The sequence below is a fragment of the Peromyscus eremicus genome, chromosome 16_21 (assembly GCF_949786415.1).
Source record: "Peromyscus eremicus chromosome 16_21, PerEre_H2_v1, whole genome shotgun sequence".
NCBI classification, from domain to species: Eukaryota; Metazoa; Chordata; class Mammalia; order Rodentia; family Cricetidae; genus Peromyscus; species Peromyscus eremicus.
In genome coordinates, this window is record NC_081432.1 from 33087690 (window position 1) to 33111472 (window position 23783).

Sequence of the window (23783 nt, forward strand, 5' to 3'; positions counted from 1 at the left end):
AGAAAGGAAGTTACTGTACTAAGGATTGGGCCCAGTGGGCACATGCTCCACAAGACCTCTACAGCTGCTGTGGCTCCTCATGCCTTGTTCTCATCTGTGGACCACAAAGGGCGGGGCTTCCCCTATTCCCTGCGCGGTTGCTCTGGGCACTGATTTTCAAGAAGTGTACAGTGTGGACTTCCAACATCTGCTACAAACAAGGAGCTTTGCTAAGCAACAGAGGAAAAACCAGAACCTCTAAATGGCACAGCCACCTCCATAAGAGACGACACAGGTCAGCCTCGTGTTATTTCATTTCCTTTATTTGGTTTAGGCTGGAAGAGAAGTCCTTGTTGTCAGTCCGTAGCTTGGTCAGTCCATATGTCTTTCCAGGCCTCTGTTTACACCGTCTGTGCATCCATATTCCCCCCACAGTCAGGAAGACCAGCGATAGGGGTGCCAGTGCAATGCCCCAGGAGAACGTGGAGGAGACTGTAGAGAGGAGAGAGGGTGTGAGAGGGAACATCTCTCTGCAGAACAGGGCAGCACAGGGAAGCAGGGAAGAAACAAATTGGAGTTTGCTTTCTTTGATAAATGTGCACTGATTTCTAGGAAGTTTGTGTCTTACACCAAAGCCAAAGCCATTTGAGGATGACGTCTGTGACATCAGAGAACAAGCAAGGTGAGCAAACCCTGATTAAAGGATGGACGTCACAAAGTAAGGAGCCGAGGCCATGGGGCTGTATCAGCTGTGGGCGGTGCGTGTAAGATGGAGCTTGCTTTTGTCTCCATTAGCTGTCTGTGATGTGCCAGGGGACACATCACAGGGGATCCCAAGAAGAGATCATGAATACAATAATAAAGTGTCTATGAAAATGGTGTTATTAGCCGGGCGGTGGTGGCGCACGCCTTTAATCCCAGCACTCGGGAGGCAGAGCCAGGCGGATCTCTGTGAGTTCGAGGCCAGCCTGGACTACCAAGTGAGTTCCAGGTAAGGCGCAAAGCTACACAGAGAAACCCTGTCTCGAAAAACCAAAAAAAAAAAAAAAAAAAAAAAAAAAAAAAAAAAAAAAGAAAATGGTGTTATTAGATATCATGTTGAGAAGGCCAGAATTCCACTACATTTTTTTTTTTTTAGATAGAGTCTAAAACAGATGTAGCCCAGGAGGACCTCAAACTCTTGAGTCCCCCTCGCTTCAGTTCAAGAACTAGGGCTATAGGTATGTAGGATTCCACATTTGTAGGGGTATTCACACACGTGTGTGTGTATGTGTGTGTGTGTGTGTGTGTATGTGTGTGTGTGTGAAGTGTGATAGTTCTAGGGTATGTGTATGGGTGTATATATGTGGGTATGCATGGAGGTAGATGTGCATATGGAGGGGATTGTAGGGTCAGTGCGGGTGGGCATATGTGGGGATGTGTAGGTGGATGTGTATGTGTGTGCAGAGACCAGGGACTAAGTTGGGTGTCTTCCTCTATCACTCTCCATTTTATGTTTTTAGGCAGGGTCTCTCACTGAACTTCGATTCATCTCCTGGCTGGATTGACTAGCCAGTGAGTCCCAGGATCCTTCTGCCCCTCCTCCCAGCACTGTGATTATGGGTGCATGTTATCATTGCTGGCTTTTTACATGGATGCCTGGCATCTGAACTCAGGTCCACTTCACCTGCTAAACTTCTCCCCAGTGTCAGATAACACATTTGGAGCTATTATTTGCCATGCCCTGCTCAGGAATTAATAGGATCTCAAGCCAGTTCTATGGAGGATTCTCACACTAGCTTACAATTCTACATGGACGAGAACTATTTGAAGCTGCAACTTGTTCTGAGAAACAAGTTGTGTGTATCTCTCAATCCTAATGTGCTCTTGAGAAGCAGCCACAGCCTCCCCAGGGACAAACACACTAAGTTATGGCCTGGTGATCCAACATGTAAAAGGACTCCAGGGCATGGACCACACACAGTCCAGGTTCCTTCGTTAATCTGATCCCCAGATTAGGAAGCCACTTTCTGTGGGACTCTGATTTCCAAATCTATACATCACCAAGTCCCTCCCAACTTGAACGGCACTGCCATGACTTGAGACACCACCCCAGGCACACAAGCTCTACTTATCCATTATTCAAGCTGGAAGGAGCCAGGGTAGTTGCAATCTGGGGCAGCTCAAGAGAATGTGTATGGAGGAGGTACCTGGATGAGGCAATAGATGTACCTATGGTCTAATAGAGGTTCGGGTGGGTGGATGCTGGCAGGGTACAGAGCTCAGATGGAGATGTACTTAGCATCAGTTACCATTCCGAGGTTTGGCCAAATCATCATCTTCCCAGTTTAAAGTACGTCTACAGCTGTCTCCCTGGGCATGCAAACTGATGTGGAACAAAGGAATTTCACTGACCGGTGTAGCCTGCTCCAAAGGCTGCATTTAGATTCCTCTCCAGAGTGACTGTGACCTGCAGGTTAGTGTATCCTGGGGCTGTCAACAGAAACTATATTGACTGCACCTCACTTTCCTCCTAGCCATTCAAACAATCAGATTAAATTGTTGAGGTTTGTTTTCTGTCTCTTTTAAATGTCCTTGTACACTACATTTATTTCCTGTTGTTTGGTGGCTTTGACCTTACAGCTGCCCTGAAACCCTGGTCCTCACAAAGCAGGGTAGAGATGTTCAACATCAAGTTCAAGATAAAGAATGATGTATCACCTTCTAGAGACCATGTGAGATGTCTGGTCAGCAAACCCTGGTGATTCAAGGCACAGCCCCAAGAGGACACAGGATATTCAGTTCATTGCAGATTTCTGTGTGTTTGCTAAAAATCATTGCAACTTACTTTTCTTTTTATCTAAGTATAATTTCCCAATGCTGAATGTCCACCCTACTGACAATTCTTTTTCAGAGTAGAGGTTTGGAGGTCAGGACAGTGACTTAGTAAATGAAGTATTTACCTTCACAAACATGAGGACCAGACTGCAGGTCCCAGCACCTACATATATGCAGGGTAGGCATGGCAGCTTGCTTATAATCCCAGTACCCAGGAGAGAGAAAAAGGGAACCCTGGAGCTGGCTGAGTAGCTAGACTCCTACAAGCAATGAACTCTGGGTTAGAGTGAGAGACGCTTCCTAAGTAAATAAAGTGGGGGTGGTTAAAGAAAACTCAGTCTCTGGTACACACACACACACACACACACACACACACACACACACTTACCCTTGCATATGCACTCATATGAACACACATACGTATGTGCACTTACAACACATACATGTGTCAAAAAAAAGGTTTTGGAATGGGGAACTATCTTAGTCAGTGAAGTGTCTGCTGTGCAGACATGAAGACCTAAGTTTGAATTCCCAGCAGCCACGTAAGAGCTGGGTGCAAACATTTATAACCTCAACTGGGTGGGTAGAGAAGGGCAGATCCCTGGAGCTTACTGGCTGACTGGCTTAGCTAAATCAATATGCTTTATATTCAGTAGGAGACTCTGTCCCAAAAAATACACGGTGGAGAGCAATTGAGGAAGACATCCAGCATCCATCTTTAACCCCTACACTCATATGCACATCCCTACATGAACATGTATGTACACTACACACACACACTTGAGGTTCATCAGTGTGCAGCTCTGTCCAGCATTCAACAAATGGGTTTTCCTTTCAGTATCCCCCAGATACATACCTTCTTTGACTGTGGTATGGAGTGACTGAACACTCCATGGATTCCTGGCAACACATTTAAAATCTGTGTTCAGATCCTCCCTTGTGACTGGGTCGAAAATCAGAGCCACTTCCACATAGTTCTCATCATTCTCCGAATATTCGCTGGGTGAGAAAACATTTGATTAAGCGTGATGTGTCTATGGCAAGTAGACGGGCCTTTTACAAGCTAGCCAGGCAGACACTCACAAATTAGAAACATCTGTCCCATATAAACTGACCACGACTTCTCTAGAGTTTGGAGAACTTGCCATCATGTTCGATTCTCATTTGAGAGACCCTCTAGCCTGTTCCCGGGGGACAATGTGTCCTTGAAGATGCTGTTCATTGTAACAAGACATTTGCTAACAATGAAAACCCATACTCTCCTCTTGGTTTGGATGGAAAACTTCATTTTGGGGAGAACAAAAACACCTTCACTAATCAAGAAAACTAAACAATCAACTAAACAGAAAATTCTAGTTTGGGGAACTTGGCTTTCTCACCAATCAGTTATTGCATGGTGAGGCAGAGGGAGTTTCCAGAAGCCTAGCCGCCCTCGGAGGTGTCCTCCCTCTGCTATTGCTACCCTCATGGCAGAAACAAATCCAGGTCAGAGGCAACAGCCAGCCCGGGGAAGGTACTAGTCACGGTGGCTACCATTCGTAATGTTAGCAGAAGCCAAAGATATTTTACTACTATCCATTCATAAGAATAAAGGCATCCCAGATGTGTTAACTAGAACTATTAAGGAAGCAGTCTGAGTCTATGAACATTGGACATTTATTGTGACTAAGTCTTTGGCAACAAGGAACTGAAAGCAAATGATTATGCTACCATGCATCATCTTCATCCACTAATGGTACCCATAAAGAACTTTGGTTTTTTGGGTTTTTTTTGTTGTTGTTGTTTTTGTTTTTTTTTTTGGTTTTTCGAGACAGGGTTTCTCTGTGTAGCTTTGCGCCTTTCCTGGAACTCACTTGGTAGCCCAGGCTGGCCTCGAACTCACAGAGATCCACCTGGCTCTGCCTCCCAAGTGCTGGGATTAAAGGCATGCGCCACCACCACCAGGCATAAAGAACTTTTTGTTAATCTTCCCCCAAATGCAAAAGAGTGACAAAATCCAGGCTAATTCAAAGTATCAAGACTACAACTTTAAAAGTACGGGAAATTTTGGACCATCTCTCTCCTTTCCTGTCAATTTTCAGAGTGCAAAAACCTATTCAAGAGATGGATGCTTACACACAACTAATTCATATTCTCTCTCTCTCTCTCTCTCTCTCTCTCTCTCTCTCTCTCTCTCTCTCTCTCTCTCTCTCTCTCCTTTAGAACACATCAAGCTACAATGTTACCATTCTAATACAGATACTATGGGAAGGCCTCACAATGTTTATGAGGACTTATGAAAATCTTTATGTGTAATGAATGTGACAGAGTGGGAGATGGAAATATACCAACTCTGAAATATTTTAAACATGCAAAAAATCAAGAAATAAATGTTCAAAGAGTCAACTAGTAAACCACAACTCATACAAGTCTAGAGAATGTTTGGTTCTCAAGATAATTTTTGGCAAAATTCACTTTTTAAAGTTCTAAATCCCTAACAGTTTGTAACATTTTAAACATAACTTTTATGTCATATTAACAGGCCCTGATTGTAACATTACCTCCAGAAGGAAGTACATCACAGCAGAAGACCCTCACCCACTTACTGGTATAGCCCCTCGGTCACACGGCCTCTTGGGTAGGCCACTGAGATAAAAGTGCTGTTAGCCATCCACCATACAATGGTGGTGTCAGATGTATCAGTTCCCAGAAACACCTTGCACGGGACTACCAGTCTTGACCCTGGGTATAGCAAGATATAAAATATCAGCCATCAGAACTCAGCAGGGAAACGGGGCCACTTTGCTTCACATCTCTCAGAAAGCTCTCAACACAGGGCCTCCCTTGTCTTCTCAAACACCCCTCACAAGTCAATCCCTTCCTTATGGGGAAATTTAGTTTCCTCAAATGGTTCTGCTCAAGTAAAGTTTGCATACTTATTTACCAAATGTCTCCAAGACTGTCCACTGGTCTGTGCAGGCAAAAGCCCCAAAGCACATGTACTTAAATGGCCCCATCAAGGCCACTCAGTTCCTATGGAGCCTTCAATGCTCAAAGACTGTCTTCTTCCACACTGATTCTAACTACAGAAAATCTAGCCATACGTGATGCTTTCTTTTGGACCACTACTGGTCTTAGCTTTACTCTTTCCCTATGGGAGGCTCCATTCCAAGAGGGCCCGAGTTTAGAATTAACCCTTTGAAAGTCAACTGCATATTCTAAGGACGGTGACTTCTATACAGCTGTGTGACGGGATGGTGCCAATGCCTTGCCTCAGTCATAGGAAGTCATCTTTCTTTCTGAGTCACCAAAGAGTAGACCGTGAAAAAGGAGAGCAAATCCTGTTCACTCAGATATTACTCCTAAGATACACCTCCTGCAGTTTGCCTGTTAATAGGTCTGGTCCCGTGTCACACTCAGAGAGAGCATCAGCTCTCCTCCATCACTTCTTGTCCCTGTGGCCTTAAACACTCACCATTCCCACCCCTTGCTACAGTATAGCCCATTATATCTAGCTCATGCCTAATGTAGAGAAAGTCTGGCCCTACGCCCAGAACTGAGACAACAAAACAAAACAAACAGTAGTCACGTGACTCCATTACTCACAGCAGTACCTTCAAAGCAACAGGTTGGGACTGGGCTTCACTTAGCTGCCTGGGTAGCACCTGAGATCTAGAAACCTGGGAGCCAGGCAGTACCTACAAACCACTGTCTCTACTACTCTGGCTTTCAAGTAGCTGGTCAATAGGAAAGCATAAGGGATATAACCAATTCCAACCTCTGCACAAGAGCCCCCTGTTCCTAGGGCCTCCGGGTTAAACTTTAATATTTGAACCCAACACTAAACAGAATTAATAATAATGTTTTGTTTTAAAAAGGACTCTGAAGCCAGGGCTTGGTGAATGAATATCAGAACTATTAAAAAAAAAAAAAACCTATATTACTAAAAAAACAAGCACATAGAAAGGGTATACACATGTCGGCTGGCTTCCCAGGTATGCAGACCAGAACCTGCATCCAAACTTGATACCAAGTGTGAGTTTCTGAAAGTGCACTGTATCTCCATGACTCCTCCGTGGCTTTTCCTTGGGGTAAAGAGTAGAAATAAAACCTTCCTCGGGAGTTGGTGTTGGCATGGCATGAGCGCCCACTGCTCAGAGTAGATGCTCAATAAATGGCCAGCCCTTCCCTCCCATGAGCATCAAGAAGGGTCTAGTGCAGTTCATTCATGTGCCTGCACTGGCCCCGCACTACAGACCATGCAACAAGTGTGCTGGTCAGGACACGCTGCAGCGGCCTAGGGTGGAAATGGAAAGCCCTTTTTTTTTGGGGGGGGGGGGTTCGAGACAGGGTTTCTCTGTGTAGCTTTGCGCCTTTCCTGGATCTCGCTTGGTAGACCAGGCTGGCCTTGAACTCACAATGGAAAGCCCTTTGTGTCAGACCGTTAAAGGGCTATAGCAGCTACTCTGATAACGGGAAACCGTCTCTGCAGCTGCTGCTGGCTTTGTTTGACAAGTGGATTCCCACAGGGATTCTGAGCAGCCCCTAAATATTGAGAACCTGAATTAAGTTAAAGGTACTAAATATACCGGCTCTGTGGACTCCTTCCTATGGTGAATAACTGTGACCAAATCATTTGCCTCATTACATTTAGGTTTTTTGTAGGTATAACTTGGAGAACATAAAGTGTCATTGTCCTCAAATGTAATCCTAAAAGTAGCTGGCAAAGACAGAGGTCCCCTACATTGCTTATGTCGGCTCCTACATATCGTGGCTTCTGGGCTCCCCTCGAACACTCTCCACCCAAAGGCAGGGTGTGGTCAGCAGACGCAGGCCCCCCAAACCTCAGATAGGCACATGGGATGCAGATCCTTACCCAGAGATGCTGGTATTGTCTCTAGGGGAGAAATAATCACAGGGATGGACTCCGTGGTTGTTTCTGAGAAGGTGGGAAAGAAAAGATTGCGTTAGGGAAGGCTCGGTTTCAGCTGGGATTTGAATTCCATTGTTTAGCTAATTAAGTGATCCTTCCCCATGTGGCCAGGCATTTCGAGAATCGGCCTTTGTCTGGCAACGGAAATGGGCTCTCTGTAAAACTGAGCATCTTAAGCCAATACTTTTCCCGGCAGAGACATTACTGGAAGAGGCCACAGTTACACATTCCTCTGACAGATGTCTTTTTTATCGGCTCTGTGATGAACAATTAGCTAGTCCTCTCCCAGGCTTCCTGAATGCACACTGATGATATCCACAGGATGGCTTTTGCCTAAAGGTCTGCCCTACCCATCAACACTACAGATCCACTTCTTCAAGAGCGGGCACAGGGGTTGGAAAGTTGCCCGTGTGTGAGACTAATCCCACACTGGTCACTGATGTCTTATTCACTAAGGAGATAAACTCTTTAGGGAGGCTGGAGTGGACCTCTGAGGGATTTGAACCAGCTTGAGGAACTGGGCACCTGACATGGAGCAGAAAGGACAGCTGGGGAGGGAGGAAGGGGTTGGAAGCCTTCCCTCAACTGGTCTCAAGAGTCCCCTTTCGTCTGCTAAAGAGCACTGAAATGAGCGCCTGCTGAGTGGACAGTGCAAACTAAGGGGCAGATGGCTTCTCCACTGGGAAGGTGGCATTGTTACCTATAACAAGGCTGGGACAATCAAGGGAGAAAGACCAGCCTCAGGGATGGTTCCCCAGCTTGAGGGTACACCTGCAAGGCCTTGAGGGGGAAGGGCTTGGGAAACGCAGAGTTCAGCACCTCAACTCCCAAGCTCCAGTTTAGCAGATCTGCACAGGACCTTAGATTCTTCTGCGTAGGGACTGCTCAGATTCTGTGTGGGAGGTGTACTCAGGTGACCTTGCTGCTTCTGGTTCAAGGCCACCATTTGAGAACCACTGAGCCTCTCCAGTTTCACAGCTCAGTACAAAGTGCAGGTCTGCCGCCCCCTAGTGTTTCTACACAGTATCACACAAGCAAGCCATGAAGAATGTTCTCAAGCACTACTTTGAAATTAGCAAGGAGTTCTCACAGGACAGGGGGAAAAAAAAAGGATAACCCAGAGGCTTGGGTTCATGGAGGATAAGATATTCCTTATGATACAAATGAATCTCTGGGTTCTGTGAGAGAAGTTATTTTCCCCTCACAGAAGTTGTTTAACCCCCAATGTTTCCAAAGCTCTCTGAAGCCCACCTTTAATTAAAGACTTCAATTGTGTCTGCTCCTCAGTATAAAGAAATGCTGCATATTCTCCAGGACAGAGTCTGTGGCTCACAAATTTTATTCTCCTCTCACTTAGCTTCCTCTCCAGCATGGAAGAGGTGGGATGGACATGAAGCGGCTGTTAAATGCTGCCTGACCCTGCCTACCACATTCTTTTTACGTATAATCTATCCTGGTATAGGCTGAGCATCCCTTCTCCAGGTTTTCAAAATCTAAAGTACTCTAAAATCTGAAATTTATTGGGCACTAATTAATGCCATGCATGGAAAATTCCATACTGTGAAACTTGGTTTTATGCACAGAGTTATTTACAATACTGTGATAGCCATCTTGGTGGCGTTTATCTGTAATCTCAACATGGGAAGGCTACAGTAGGTTCTCTAGTTAGAAGCCAGGCTATAGCCCCTGGACCACATAGTCATTTTAAGAACAGCCTGAGACCCTGTCTCAAAAAGAAAAATAATAATAAAACATCACATCAAACTACTTTTGGGTTATGCATAAAAATATATGTGAAGCATAAACCAATGTCACGTTTAAACTTGTACCTATCCCCAACATATTTCATTATGCCAGTGCAAACATGCCAATTCTTTGGGGGAAAAAAATTAAGATTCTGCAGGTTTCTGCGGTCAACTTTCAGTCAGGTAGTGCTCAACCTGAACGAAGAGCCACTAGACATATACTCCACAGACAACAGCCAGGGCACTTTGAACGGGCCATGTCCATGCATAGCACTCTGGCCAAAAACCCAGCAAAACAGCAGCTCTCAACTTTCCTAATGCTGAGACCCTTTAATACAGCTCCTCATGTTGTGGTGACCCCCAACCATAACACAACTTCATTGCTACTTTCATAACTGCAATTTTTCTACTGTTATGTATCTTAATGTAAATATCTAATACGCAGGATATCTGATGCGTGAGCCCCAAAGGGGTCAAACCGCCAGGCTGAGAACCACTGCAGTAAAATCTTTGGACCTTAGAAGTATATACTAGGGCATGGCAAGTGTGTCCTGACCGGCTCAATTTGCACCTTCCATTTTCCAGAAGGATACCTGGGTTTGGCCTCCTCTAGTGGTGAGTTTTAGGCTTGCCATTTTCAAATACCCACTTTAACCCTTTACCTGCCCAAGAATTAATTCTCCTTCTCTCAGAACTCCCTGGTAGATACTGTTCAAAGTATCTTGCACATGTCTTAGTAACCTTTAGACTAGTTGACACACATGTTTTTCTTTTCCTTTATGCCAAAGACATTCCAGGGCTTCTATGTGATTCTGAATTTATTCTCATTATGCTGCTTCTAGGCATGGCAGGTACCTCAGTGGTTAAGTACTTACCTTTGACCCGGAGTTCAATATTCCTAGTGACATTGTATTCCTTGCCCTTGTGGAGAAATGTCGCAACACATCTGTAATAGCCTGCGTCTTCCAAGGATGTGTTGGCTATCAGTAAGCGTGTGGGGTCCCCTGCTCTTAGAAATTTCTTATTGTCTTTATCCAAGAGGACAGAGCCCTTGAGGGGAAATGTATAATAAAGTTACATCATAGAATAATGTGACTCTCAAGCACTTGGATCATATCATCACTGTCAATCAATGTAGAGCCTACAACCTAAGAATTTCCCTGGTACATGTTTACATTGACAATTTTGTCTTTGGGGCACACCTTTAACTGAATTTTTAGGAAAATGATTTTTTTTTCTTGAGGCAGGATCTTATCATGTAGCCCACATTGGCTTTACACTCCTAATTCTCCTGCCTTAGCTTTCTGGATTCTGGGAGGATATGGATGTGCCCCCATACCCAGTTTAGGATAAGGAATCTGTTACCATCTGTTTTGTTTTTTTTTAAGATTAACTTATTTTAGGCAATTTAAGTACAAATATATTTAAGATCTAACATGAAAACCCGAAGAACAAGGGTAGGAAGGGAGCATGTTGTAGGAATTTCTTTAAAAATCATTTCAATTTTAGGACTTACTACAAGAGAGAACATTTTTAATTAAATAAACAGGGGAGCTGGGGTCCATCTTCTCATATGGACACAGAGTCCCGTAGGTTCCCTGCAAACAGAACCCTCGAGAGCAAGGCCTCCAGTAAAACAGGAGAAGTATACAGGGTGAGAACAATCCTCAGCATACCATGTCCTCAAGAATATTGCTTTCCAGCCGGGCGGTAGTGGCTCATGCCTTTAATCCCAGTACTTGGGAGGCAGAGCCAGGCGGATCTCTGTGAGTTTGAGGCCAGCCTGGTCTCCAAAGCGAGTTCCAGGAAAGGCGCAAAGCTACACAGAGAAACCCTGTCTCGAAAAACCAAAAAAAAAAAAAAAAAAAAATATTGCTTTCTACACCGTGATAAACCTATGCATGTTGTTGTGTACCTGTAATCTCAGCACTGGGGAAGCTGAGACAGGAGGATTATGAGTTTGAAGCCAGACTGAGCTACATAGAGAAACCCTGTCGAAAGGAGGAGGAGGAATGAGGCAGAGGGGCTGAGGAAGAAAGAAGGGAGGGAGGGACACAGAGAGAAAGGGAGGGAGGGAGAGAGAGAGGGAGGGAGGGAGGGAGAGAGGGAGGGAGGGAGGGAGAGAGGGAGGGAGGGAGGGAGGGAGGGAAAAAGAAAATGCGATCAAAGCTCAAAGGTTTTAGCAATCAAACATAACCTTGAGTGACATCACAATCGCACTCTGGGTGGAACACAGACAAATCTGAGACAGCCAGAGACTTGTCTTCAAATACACTTCATTAAAGGGCGGGATTTTACAGCTCCTAGCATGAATAGACAAACATGGACACAGGGCACGGTATCACAGTTGTTCTGCAAACTGAGACTTGGGGTCAGTTTCTTCTGTTCCTGTCATCTGTAAAGGAAAGAGATGAGCAGTCCCTACCACGTTAAGCTGTTTATTGAGGTTGGAACAGGCTCATACTAAGTACATACTCAGAAATGCTCAGCATGATCGCGGAGGGAGCAGCGATTGCTAATGCCGTCATGCTAGCCCCATTTATTAAACATGGGATAGAAGTAGTACCGTGCCAGGTGCTTTCTGCAATCACTCCATTCATGACCTTCAAAACAATTGCAGAGCGGGAATGGCTAATCCCCTTTTCACATCAGAAACAGACTCAAGAGAGGGAGCAAGTAGACCAGACTAAAAGGAGTAAGGTTCCTAACCCAGGCACACTGTTTACGGACCCACGTCTATCCTCTGCAAGTGACATTTTGCATTTGTCCTCTGTGTGCTCTTCCTAAACCTAGCGAGGGCCCTCTCCAGCTCACCAGGCTTGTGCACAAACTACTTTCAGAAAAGCATTTTAAAGTTTACAGTATTGAATTGCTGTGACATGTATAAATGTGTGTGTGCCCATGCACACACGTGCATTTTGTCATTATAATACTAGTCAACTGGTTATCCTATTGATTAAAGGGCCAATTCTTATCAATGACTAAATGAATACTAGACTTCTCAGCATCACTCTATGATCTAGATCAGAGGTTGGCAAGTTCTTTCAGATAAGAGACAGATGGGAATGTTTTAATGCCATCAGTCTACCTGGTCTCTGTCACAACTGTTCAGTGGTACACAGACAATCCATGACCTGATGGTATGGCTGTGTCCTAACAGTCAAAAGCTCTTTTGCAGTTATTTACCCTGGAATCACTTCATAGTCTATCTACACGAACCTTCCTCAAACCACAGAACAACCAGACGATACTAATCGCCACCATTTTAATTAATATTATAATTCTAAACATGGAAGTGTATGTGTGTCTACATGGATGTATTGTCTTCAAACAGGTTTTGCGTATGTGTGCTATGGGCTGTAAGACATGTTTTAGTGGCGGACGTGTTTTGAAGCATACCTTATACCACTGGACTCTTCCACCCGCTTTGTTGGGGATGAATTCTTTCAGGTCAGGGCACACTAGTAACCCGGTGGCTGAGACCGTTGAGATTTGCAAGTAGGAGACAAGTGGCAGAGACGCCTCAGTGTCCTTAAACACCTTGAGTTCCACGGACATTTCCTCACAGTGAGATGCGTTTCTAATTGTTTATCAAGAAAAAAGAAAAGAAAAGAAAGAGGCAATGAACGGCAAGACAGAAGGACAAAAACTAATGCACGTAAGAACAACTCCCCACCCCATTCAACCCTGCCTGCATTGTCTTGATGACTATTGCTTAACTCCTGATTGCTCCAAGTTCTTGGGATACAAAAAGCTTCACATCCTAACTGCTATAAAGAAGCTGCGTGTCCTGTGCTTTTTCATGAAGGGCCCTACAGAAGCTTCATTCCAGAGCCCAGGACACTAAGAAACCCCCAAGTCTTCTCCAAAGGGATTCAAAAGTTGAGAACCTTGAACCCAGCCTGGATATGATCCAAGGAACCATGCCGAAACACATGGTTTCCCAAGAACCACTGTCTCCATTAAAGAAAAACCTCTTTCCTTCCCGAGGAATCCTTTACCAACTGATTTCTAGTTTCAGAAAACTGTTGAGAACTTCGTGTTTGAGCTTTAAAATACACGAACAGAAATGCATGACGGGGGTGGGGGGGAGGAACACACAAGTAATTTGGTAAGATGTTTTTAAACGTTTGTCAGCCCCACCCATAACCCTAATATTGTGATTCCATCAAGCCCTTAGAACTGAGAAAAGGCCAGGGGTAGGCAAAAATATTGCTGGAAATACAAGGGGAAATGGATGAAGGATAGAAGAGATTAATAAATTTAATGTTTAAAATAGAAAAACAAGGGATTAGAAGCAAGAGCAGTGGTAGAGCATGCATGCACTTAGTGTGGATGAGGCTCTGCATTTAATTTGCACCATCCAAAAAAATGAAACAAACTAAAACATAAAAAATATAATTGTTTCAGCTAAGACCCTAAGATGAACAGCTACCTAAGATGAATAACACATCAACTGAGACCATGAGAATCAACTGTAAATATAGTATAAAAGTTACTTTCACAAAAAAGTCTAACAATATACATCCGAAGAAGCAATAACATACGACAGATATACATGAGAGATTTGATAATCACTTAACTGAATGAAAGCTTTAAAAAGGAATTACAAACATAAAACCAAGAAAAATTAAATTAGACGGGCAATCTATGCACAAAGAAAATACAGATTGTTAACTCTCACTTTAAAAAAAAAATGAGTAATCACACTTGGGATTTGAAGGGCATTGAGAAATCAAGCTGATCTATGCTGGAAGTTCCCTCCCCACTGGCTAGCCTTCACAGTGCCAGAGAGTGCTTTGCAAACTGTGGGAGGAGAAAAGTCACCACCAGTCTAACTGGCTGTGGACCCCATAAGCTACAGCTTCCTGTCTGGCAAGACATGCCCACTGATCTAAGAATGGCGTGGCTCTTATGGAGCTAACCAGCTGCTCTCTGGTTAGATCGGAGACTTCCTCCACAGGAGGAAATGCATGCTTGGTTCCATAAGCCTATTCTCCAAGGCTAGAGAGGTCATAGGTCCTACGAGGAAACTTGCTACTCTTGTTTTGTAAATGGGCATGATGTCAAACTGCCTTCTAAATATTTATGTTTATACCCATAGATGAACGCTGCTCTCAGCCTTCATCAGAGAAGCCTCTTTTTGCAGCGAGTGGCAACACAGAGACTCAATGCTGGTACAAGTGTAAAGAAGAGGTGACTATGGAGCTCGGCCCTAAGCAGGACATTCATAGCACCCACTCCCAGACTCGGAGAACACTGCAGAAGAAGAGATGGAAAGAATGTTAAGACCCTGAGGTTGGGGTAATGCCGCGAAACAGCATCTTCTGCATGTGACACAGCCACTGTATCCATGAACTCGTAGCAGCTGTGGTCACCTGTATAAGATCGGGCTGGTTATAATTGCACAGTGCACTGGGGAGGAGCCCCTGAGGCCCACCCCTCACTGAAGAAGAACTGTGGGCAATGAATGGGTCCCAGGGGAAGCGGTTGTCCTTCTCTTCAATGGTGCGACCACTGATAAATTACCCGTGTTCTACTAGTAAGTAACGACCCACTCATGCTTTTATGCAAGCAACCACGATTAAACATAATGGGTCGTGCACACAAAAAGACACCAAAGTTGGAAGAGGATTTGGGGGAAGAAAAGGGATTTCAATGGAAAAAAAGAGGGGGTTGAAGGACAGTAATGGGGAATGAAAACAACCACAATTCAGTAAATATGTGTATGAAGTTGTCCAATGAATCATCACATTACAAATTGAAGAGAGGCAAATGAGAAGTCTGGAGAGTGCTCGCAGTGGCTAGTTTTAGCGAAGTGATCATCAGTTGAGAAATATTTGTGAGAGTCATGATTATTACAGTGCTTTCAACTAAAGTAAATTAAGTACACATTTAAGTAACCTTAAATTAACCATATATATGTGTATGTGCATATTATTATAGTGTTTTCAACTAAAGTAAATTAAGTTCAAATTTAAGTAACCTTCTAAGTCTCTATAGCTACTAAAAGGCAAAAATCAAATGCTCTTGGAAATCCCATAAACTACGAGAAGTCTCCAGAACCCAAGCTTGCCAGACAAATTGAGAGTCCCAAGCTTGTTCATATTATTGATCTGGTATTTATTCCAGATTTTTTTTTCTATTTTTCCATTTTTTTCATTCCATTACTTCCCCCTTGGGCAAAACATTAAGACTGAGGACTGTTTGTCCTGGCAACATTGTTTTGACTACTCTGAGCAAGAGAGAAAGGTCATGTAAGTTGCCAATAGCAAGAGCACAAACATAGAAGAGCCGGGCAGTCTCATGTCCTGGAACTGTAAATGCTAAAGTTTGTCCTAGCAGTGGCTGGAGATTTCCACTCTGGTTGAAGCCCAGTAAGTATTACACAGTTGGAAGAGAAGGCAAGCATCCCCCCAGGCAAGGAGCACTTAAACACCGGGGTCTTCACCACCCCACCTCAATCTCAGTGCTCCCCTTTTCCCTGCAAAAAATAAGGGCATTAGCTATAACTCTTAATCCAGCATAAAAACTAACTACAAGGCCAGCATGCTTCTGTTCACCCCTCCCTAACACTTGTACCTCTAGGCAGTAGCCCTGCAGGGGCTCCATGCTCCTATTGGTCAAAGACCAGGAGTCTCCGTACACCAGATCCTTCCCATGCTGCAGTTAGCATACATAACCCTCCCAACAAACCTCTCAAGGGGGAAGAAAACTGAGACTTGAGTGTCAGGATATAGGGTGGGGGTGGGGGTGGGGAGTAGGCAGCTAAAATTCCCATTTATGTCTTTCTGATTCCAGATTCAGTTGTTTTTTTTTTTTTCTACTACACTTCCTAGTTTTCCTGGGAGTATTCCTCAGAGAGAGTCAAATGAAAACCTAGCAGAAAAGAAGCTGCAAAATTAGATGTTCCCATTTCTCCAATACAAGGAATAAGAGATCCCTGGCCTGCTTCCTCAGCAAGAGTCGACAGGTCTAAACCCATCTCTAAGTTATTTATAGGGGGAGTGAGCCACACAGACCATAGTGCCAAGCTGGATTTGTTCTGAAAGAATGTTCAATGCCGCGAACACATGCATGTTTCTTACACACCCCACCTCAGACTGGGTCTGGTGTTGTCTGAGCTTCCTCCATTCCTGCTAAGAACATCAGCTTGTCTGGATCTCCTTCTAAGTGTCAATATCCTGGGCGATCTCTCCATAAACGAGTTAATGAAATCTAGAAGGGTTCTAAAGCCAGCAGGTGAGTGGAGTGAGCAGAGGCCGGGGAACAGAAGCAGCCGTCTGGAGAGGGAAGGCGAGTCTCCAGTCAGGTCAAGGGTGTGTCCTAATCCTTTCAGAAGAACTGTACCAGCAAAGATTAAGATCGTCAACATGCAGCCAACAACTTCACCCTTCAAGAAGCAGCAGGACACATCAACACCAACCACTGCAGGAAGAGCCATCTTTTTAACAAATGGTGCCGAGAAAGGAGCAAAGCCCCATGCAAAACCAGGGCCAGACCCTTGCCTCACATCGTATGCAAAAATTAGCTCAAAAACGTACCAGGCACCTGAAACATAGGAATTAAACACATAGGAAGAACATATCATGTAGGAAGAAAATGCAGGGGAAAGATTTATCACTTCGAATTCATCTGTGATTCCCTAACCCCAGAGAACACAAACAATAGGGGGGGAAGTACATAATTTAGAACTCACCAAAATATAAATGCATTTATGCAAAGGACACTATCGATGGAGTGAATAAACAAGCCCGAGAGTGAGATAAGGTATCCCCAAGTCATACAGCTAATAAGGTGTAGACATCCCAAACTCCTCCAACTCAATAGCAAGCAATAAACAGTGCTGTTCTCAAAACTGGCAAGGACTTGAGTAGCTTGAGTTGCCATTTCTCTAAGAAATATACACAAGTGGCCAAGAAAGACACGGAGAGCTGAAACCCCAGGAAACTACAATCAAGGACATGAGTCACCATTTCACACACATTAGAACAGCACTGTGAAAAATAAAAAGCGACCAGCATTGCCAAGAATGGAGATCATCAGGACCCCTGTGGGGATGGAAGTCAATGTGCTGCTGTGGGAAACAGATTGGTAGTTCCTAAAAAAAATAGTAAGAACAGATACAAATTGCCAGGTGATCCAAAAACATGATCAAAAGCTTGTGTCGTTATTCATAATGGCATTACTGAAGATAGGCACAAAGTAGAACACACCTGAGTGTTCACGGAAGGACAAATGGGCAGACAGACAGTAGGATGTTTGCACCATAAAACAGCAACGATCAGCCTTGAGAAGGGAGGGAATTCAGACATGGGCTGTAATGTTTGCATGGAGCATCTAGAGAGGCAGATCTATAGAGATGGAGGGTAGAATCGCGGTTGTCAGGGGCTGGGGGTGAGGAACAGATGGGCAGCTGCAGTTTAATGAGGACCAAGCTTCAGTATGGGAAGAAGAGGAAGTTCTGGAGGTGGACGATGGTGATGGTTTTGCAACAGTATGGAAGTACTTAACTTGCTTGAGCTGCGCACTTAAAGATAGTTGACGTGGTCGGGTCTATGTTATATGTATGTCACAACAACTTTTTCCAAAAGCAATGGGGACATAAAATAGGGAATATTGGTCCAGATTCATGGTGTATCCCCTCCTCCTGCCCCAGAAGAACTTCCCATGCATATGGATTTCCCTTATCTATGTAATAATCAACTGGACTCATCTACTTCTAAGACTCCATCCTGTTTTAAAATTCTCCTTGGAACATCCCATCCATGTCTCGTTTCTCTACCATGTGGAGTCATCAGTGAAGAGCACAAAGCAGGTCCCCATCTTTCTGGGACTCGTGTTCTGATGGTAGACAAATGTCATGTTCCCCTGGTAGGGAAAACTTCATCAAAAAATAATAATAACATGAGGGTAAGGAGAGAGAACCGAATGCTGTGTCAGCTAACATGACTGGGGAGTTCTCTCCAGAGAGGTGACATTTGAGCAGAGATCAAATACACCACAGGGGGGAAGGAGGGAGGGAGGGAGGGAGGGAGCTATAATAATGTCCTGGCTTGCTTTCTATCGCTGATAAACATCATGACTAAAAGCAAGTTGGAGAGGAAAGGGTCTATTTCAGCTCACAGCTTATACAGTCCATCATGAAGGGAAGTCGAGGCAGGAACTGAAGCAGAGGCCATGGAGGAACACTGCATGGCTTTCTCACACTACTTTCTTACACAATCCAGAACCTTCAGACCAGGGATGGCATTGCCCACAGTGAGGGTGGTGGTTTGAAAAAGAATGGCCCCCAGAGGCTCATATATTTGAATACTTGGTTGTTAAGGAATGGTGTTATTTTGAGACAGATTAGGAGACACGCCCTTACTGGAGTAAGTACGGCCTTGTTGGAGGAAGTATGTCACTGGAGGGTGGACTTTGGGGTTTCAAAAGCCTAAGCCAGTCCCAGGGTCTCTTCCTGCTGCCTGTGGATCCAGATGTAGAACTCTCAGCTACTTCTCCAGCACCATGTCTGCCTGGGTGCCATGATGCTTCCCACTGTGGTGATAATGGACTAGAACCTCTGAAGCTATAAGTAAGCCCCAATTAAATGCTTTCTTTTATAAAACTTGCTATGGTCATAGTGTCTCTTCATAGCAATAGAACATTGACTAAGACAGTGGGCCGGGCCCTTCTATATAAATCATTAATCAAAAAGTGTCCCACATTAACGGCCTACAAGGCAATCTGGTGGAGACAGTTCCTCAATGGGGTTTCCTTTCTCCATGAAGCTAGCTTATGTCAAGTTAACAAAATAAATAAATAAATCCTACTGGGCACAGGGATTCTGCAGGGACACCAAGAAAAACATCATGTGATGCTGAAAACCTTGGATTCCAATGTCTGGAGCCACACTGCCCCAGTCCCAGAGTGTCTTACCTGAATGTGCAAATGTAGGTACCAGAATCCTGCCACACTGCTGGCACAACCCAGAGGGTGGCATCCATAACCCACAACCTTGGCTCATCTCCTGGGACCAGCTGAGAGGAGTTCATTTTACGCCAGGTCAGAAGGGTATGGGAGCTGGCGGAGGCATCCGAATGAGGCCATATCAGGGGGCACCTCAGAGCCACGGGCTCGCCTTCCATCCTGAATTCAGACTTGAAATCCCTGCCACGAAATCGGCAGTTGTCTCCAGGCACTGACGGTCAGAGAGAGCAGACTTTAGGTCCCAAACCTGCTCACATCACCAAACCGCAAGCCCCCAAACTGAGGGAGGCCCCAACAGAAGGACACACAATGTGATCTATGTAAGATTCTGTGTGTTCCCAACAAAATGACCTGCACCCCGGGTCCCATGAGCATTACCCCCTGTTTCTATGCTCTAGACTCCCCAAATGATAACCTGGGGACCATCAAATTCAATTTTCATCCTGAGGAGGCAGCTAAATTGGATTCACAATATGATTTTTTTAAATGGGGGGGGAGGGGGCTAGAGTGCCATTCTTCAACATCTGCATCAGAAGGCTCACAACCATCTGTAACTCTAGTTACAGGAGATCTGACACTCTCTTCTGGCCTTCTAGGGCACCTGCACACATGGATGCACGCGCGCACGCGCGCGCACACACACACACAAATAAAAACAAAATTTTAAATCTTTTTTTAAAGATTTAAATACATGGTCATATTTTTTCATTTGTTGATATTAAAAGTTGAACTATACAAATACAGATAAAACAGATTGGTTGTGATCAAAGGTTGTGATCAAAAGAAACTATTTTACACTAAGCCTCCACCTTTGGTACCCACTAGCCATTTGTCTCTGACTCCAGTCCCTGGAAGATAAATTCTCAGTAACCCTGACTCAGTGAATCCCACCCAGAAATATACACCCATGACCATGACTTTTATGATATGACTGACTGCTTTTTTTTTTTTTTTTGCTTCTGTAACCTTCTTATGCAGACATTCAAGGACTATTTTGTGGTCACCTTGATTACCTAATCTTGGTGGAGCAGAACACTCTCTGCTTGCCTGTGCAGGTACTCAAGGTCTTCTTGTAGTTTTCACCTTTAAAAATTCTTCCCTTACCCTCCTTGGAGCAGCAGGCTTGAGCTTGGCCCAGAGATTCCTATCCTGCTAACAGCTTCAATAGACTTAACTAATTCCAACCTGGATTAAGTTTGTGGTCTTTTTCTAAGGGTCTCAAACTCCATAACAAACGTATCTTTGAATAAGGGCAGATCGATTGGCCATGTTCTAAATATTTATAGATTGCTGTCTGTGAGCAGAACCCCCATTGGAGAACTGTGTTCCCCAGGCACACTGGGTCCAGCCCTTTCCCAGCTGAAGTGGTTGTTTCTTACCTGTGTGCTTCTCTGATGTAATGGGGGATCCAGAAACCCCTTCTGTGTGCACCACTGATGAAGTGGTGAGAGCAGAGACCCCAGTCACCAACACACACAAGATGAACATTGTCCGCACCAACTTCCCGGGGGCACGGGACTCTCTGAGCCTACAAGAGGTTTTAGAAAGAGGCGTTGGTAAGAATATGAGTTTCCGTGGGAAGATGGTCCTGGGGCAGTGGGTGGGAGGTGGAGGACAGAACAGGGTCTTGAAACTGCACCTGACAATGGGAACATTTGGTCTAGAGATTTTTGAATAAGAAAATTCAAACTATTTGTATCTGTCTCCCTGTGGCTGTATTTCTGAACATGCCTGACATTAAAAGCCCAGGCACCTCCCACAGACCTACGTGGAATGGGACCTGAAATTCCCAAGTGTCTGTCTCTCCAGAAATGCACCTCAGCAGCTCCAGCCCTGGGCCATTGTTTGCACCCTTTCCTCCTCCAGGCGGGTGCCCACACACCACTTTCTACGTGAGGTCCCTCCTCACCCTCAACATGAACCTTGCACCACTTTCTGACCCCAGTCCACCCTCCACATCCTCCTCTCTGGCTCCGTGGTCTTCTGCAACAATTCTTCGTTGAACACACACACACTCTATGTCGATGAAGACGCCATTTTAGACACTGTCCTAGTGTACCCCAACTCGCTTGCTGAACAATTCAACAAATCACTAGAAGTCAAAAGATCCTCAGGTTTTACTTGTCATGGAGCTTTTCCTGGTTCCATGTGGGCAGATTTAACAGATCATAGATGGAAAATCAGTAACAGGGATGCTTCTCATTGTTACCCATCCACTCAACCCTTTCTGTTACCTGTTCACCCTGCCAGTGGCAGGGCCACATCTCCCAGGAAGCTACTATGCCTCCTCAGCTGTGGGTTCTTCTGCTCCGTTCAAGGTAGAAAGAAAGCAAGCAACTCCATCTGAGTGAGGCCTTGGTAGGGATTATGCTCGGGTAGGCATAAGAGAGCAGAACACAGGCTAGAGTCCCCCGATCACTCTGAAGGGGCAGGAGGGAAGCCTGTACAAACAGAGATGCTTGCCTTGGACACCCGGGACTGCTCAGAACTGAAGTCCCTCTGTGAGGGAAATGGCTTAAATAGCGTGATCCTGCGGAGCCTGGTTCTCATTAAAGATAGAAAGCGAGATTGAGAAATCAGCACTTTCTTCATCTCTCTCATCCCACCCTCCACCCTCAAGATTATTATCTGCTGAGATTTTTAACAGCTTCCAGCTGACATTATCTGTTTCTGGCCACTCAAAGACCAGAGGCATAGAAATCTCTCCTCGACTGTCCTGGTGACGTGTGGTCCTGATGCCTCTCCTGAGGGTACAGGTTAGAAACCTATAGTTTGCCATACCTGGGGAGCACAGTACTGTCCCCTGGACCCTAACAACGACTCTTATCTCTGTTTGCAGCCTACTCCCCTTTCTTAGAATAATTTTCTTAGTAGTTTGGCCAAAGCGTTGCCAAAATAGATGGAGGCTGTCCCCAACCCTGAGGAAGTGCGGTAGCTTCCTGTGGGTCCTCATCACACTGTGAGAAGGCACGCACAATTGTGGCTCTGAAGAGATTCCAATTTTGGATAAATATTGGGTCCCAGGGACCCGAGATGGTGCGCCCCTTTATCTTCATGGACAAGGGTGGGGTCTATGGAGTCCATGTCCAAGAAATCCCACTGGCAATCCCAGAGCCAAGATGTACTTTCATAGACTGTCTATTAGGAGTGTCTATGAATTTAGAACTGGGATCATCAGAGCAAGCTGGCTGACGAAGACTTTTTCCAGCTCTACAGAAACCTACTATCCATTCTCTCTAAAGAGAAATCAAAGCAGGTGTCCACCGGAAGGAAAGTAAAACTCCTTACCTTAGGCTGCCCACTTAACACCCATCATCGGGCAGCTGATATTGGAATGAGGGCCAAGAAGTTGGGTTAGGATAGAACAGGAAACTCTATATACAATAAAACTGCTTCCCTGTTTGCCCATCAAGGGTTACGTAAGTCAAGGCTCTGCTGGCGTGATAGTGATTCTGTGGGGAAGGTGGTAGAGCCTCTTCAGTCCAGGTGGTGACATTCCCCCTTAGGGGACCAGACCTGAGCTTGGGCTTAGTGTGGGATGCCACTCAGCTTGCCCTCTCTGGGGCGACCAGAGAGAGCAGACTCCCTTCCTTTAACAGTAGCACCCTGAGTCTGACCTGGTGTCCCTGTTCCTATTGGAGCTGCCTGTAGATCTTCCGGGACCGTGCGGGGTTGCCCTGAGGTAGCAGTCAAGTCAGGGAAGCCAGAGCTTCACAGGTTTCTCTAATCTCCTGTCTTCTCACACCTTCCACTTACTCTGTGGTTATAAGCCTTAAAGGCCTCTACCAGAGCTGACAAAGGGTCCGAGTCAGCCTCAAGCTGTGTAGCTTCCTGTAAGAACCTGGGGCAGCCTGTGTCATAAGATGGGTAGCTACTGAAGCCCCTCTTTCCACTGAGCTTGAGACAGTGTTGGCCTGTTTTCAGGAGTGCCCGGATAAAGGTTCAAGAAGGCCTAACCTGATTGTAGTGGAACAGGCTTGACCTTAAAGCCCTTCAGTCTTTCAGAAACATGGGTCATGTGATGTTCTGTTCTCTGCCTAGCTCCAAGGTGGAGTTCTCCAGGTCTCAGTGGGGACCCACATAGGGAACTACATCTTCTCTGGGTCGCTGAACATTAATTATGTGGCCACGTGTTGGTTGCTGGTCTGTAGTGCGGTAGTAACATACCTCCAAGGCAAGACAAAAGTCAAACTCTCTGAGACGTTACCAAGCCTGTCTTAACATTGGGTCATATCCATTGCTGAAAGGGAGACCTGAACCTTGATCATTCCTCTGTCTCGATTTGTCATTTCCAAAGATGGAGACTGATTCTCTTGCCTGGGGGTAGAGTATTAGCTGGTTTCCTGACCTCAGTCTCA

At 45.1% G+C, this 23783-nt stretch overlaps 1 protein-coding gene across 1 annotated transcript; it reads right to left on the reverse strand.

Annotated features, from left to right (window-relative positions):
* Window positions 1-286: 286 nt before the first annotated feature.
* Il1r2 (interleukin 1 receptor type 2) lies at window positions 287-21898 on the reverse strand. Its single transcript, XM_059243797.1, has 9 exons — window positions 21660-21898; window positions 20805-20953; window positions 19375-19636; window positions 12853-13033; window positions 10329-10503; window positions 7652-7714; window positions 5382-5517; window positions 3653-3795; window positions 287-471 (listed from the first exon to the last, which is right to left on the reverse strand). The coding sequence occupies exons 2-9, from the start codon at window positions 20911-20913 to the stop codon at window positions 287-289; spliced, it is 1254 nt and encodes a 417-aa protein (XP_059099780.1). The 5' UTR covers window positions 20914-20953; window positions 21660-21898.
* Between the last annotated feature and the right edge of the window lie 1885 nt (window positions 21899-23783).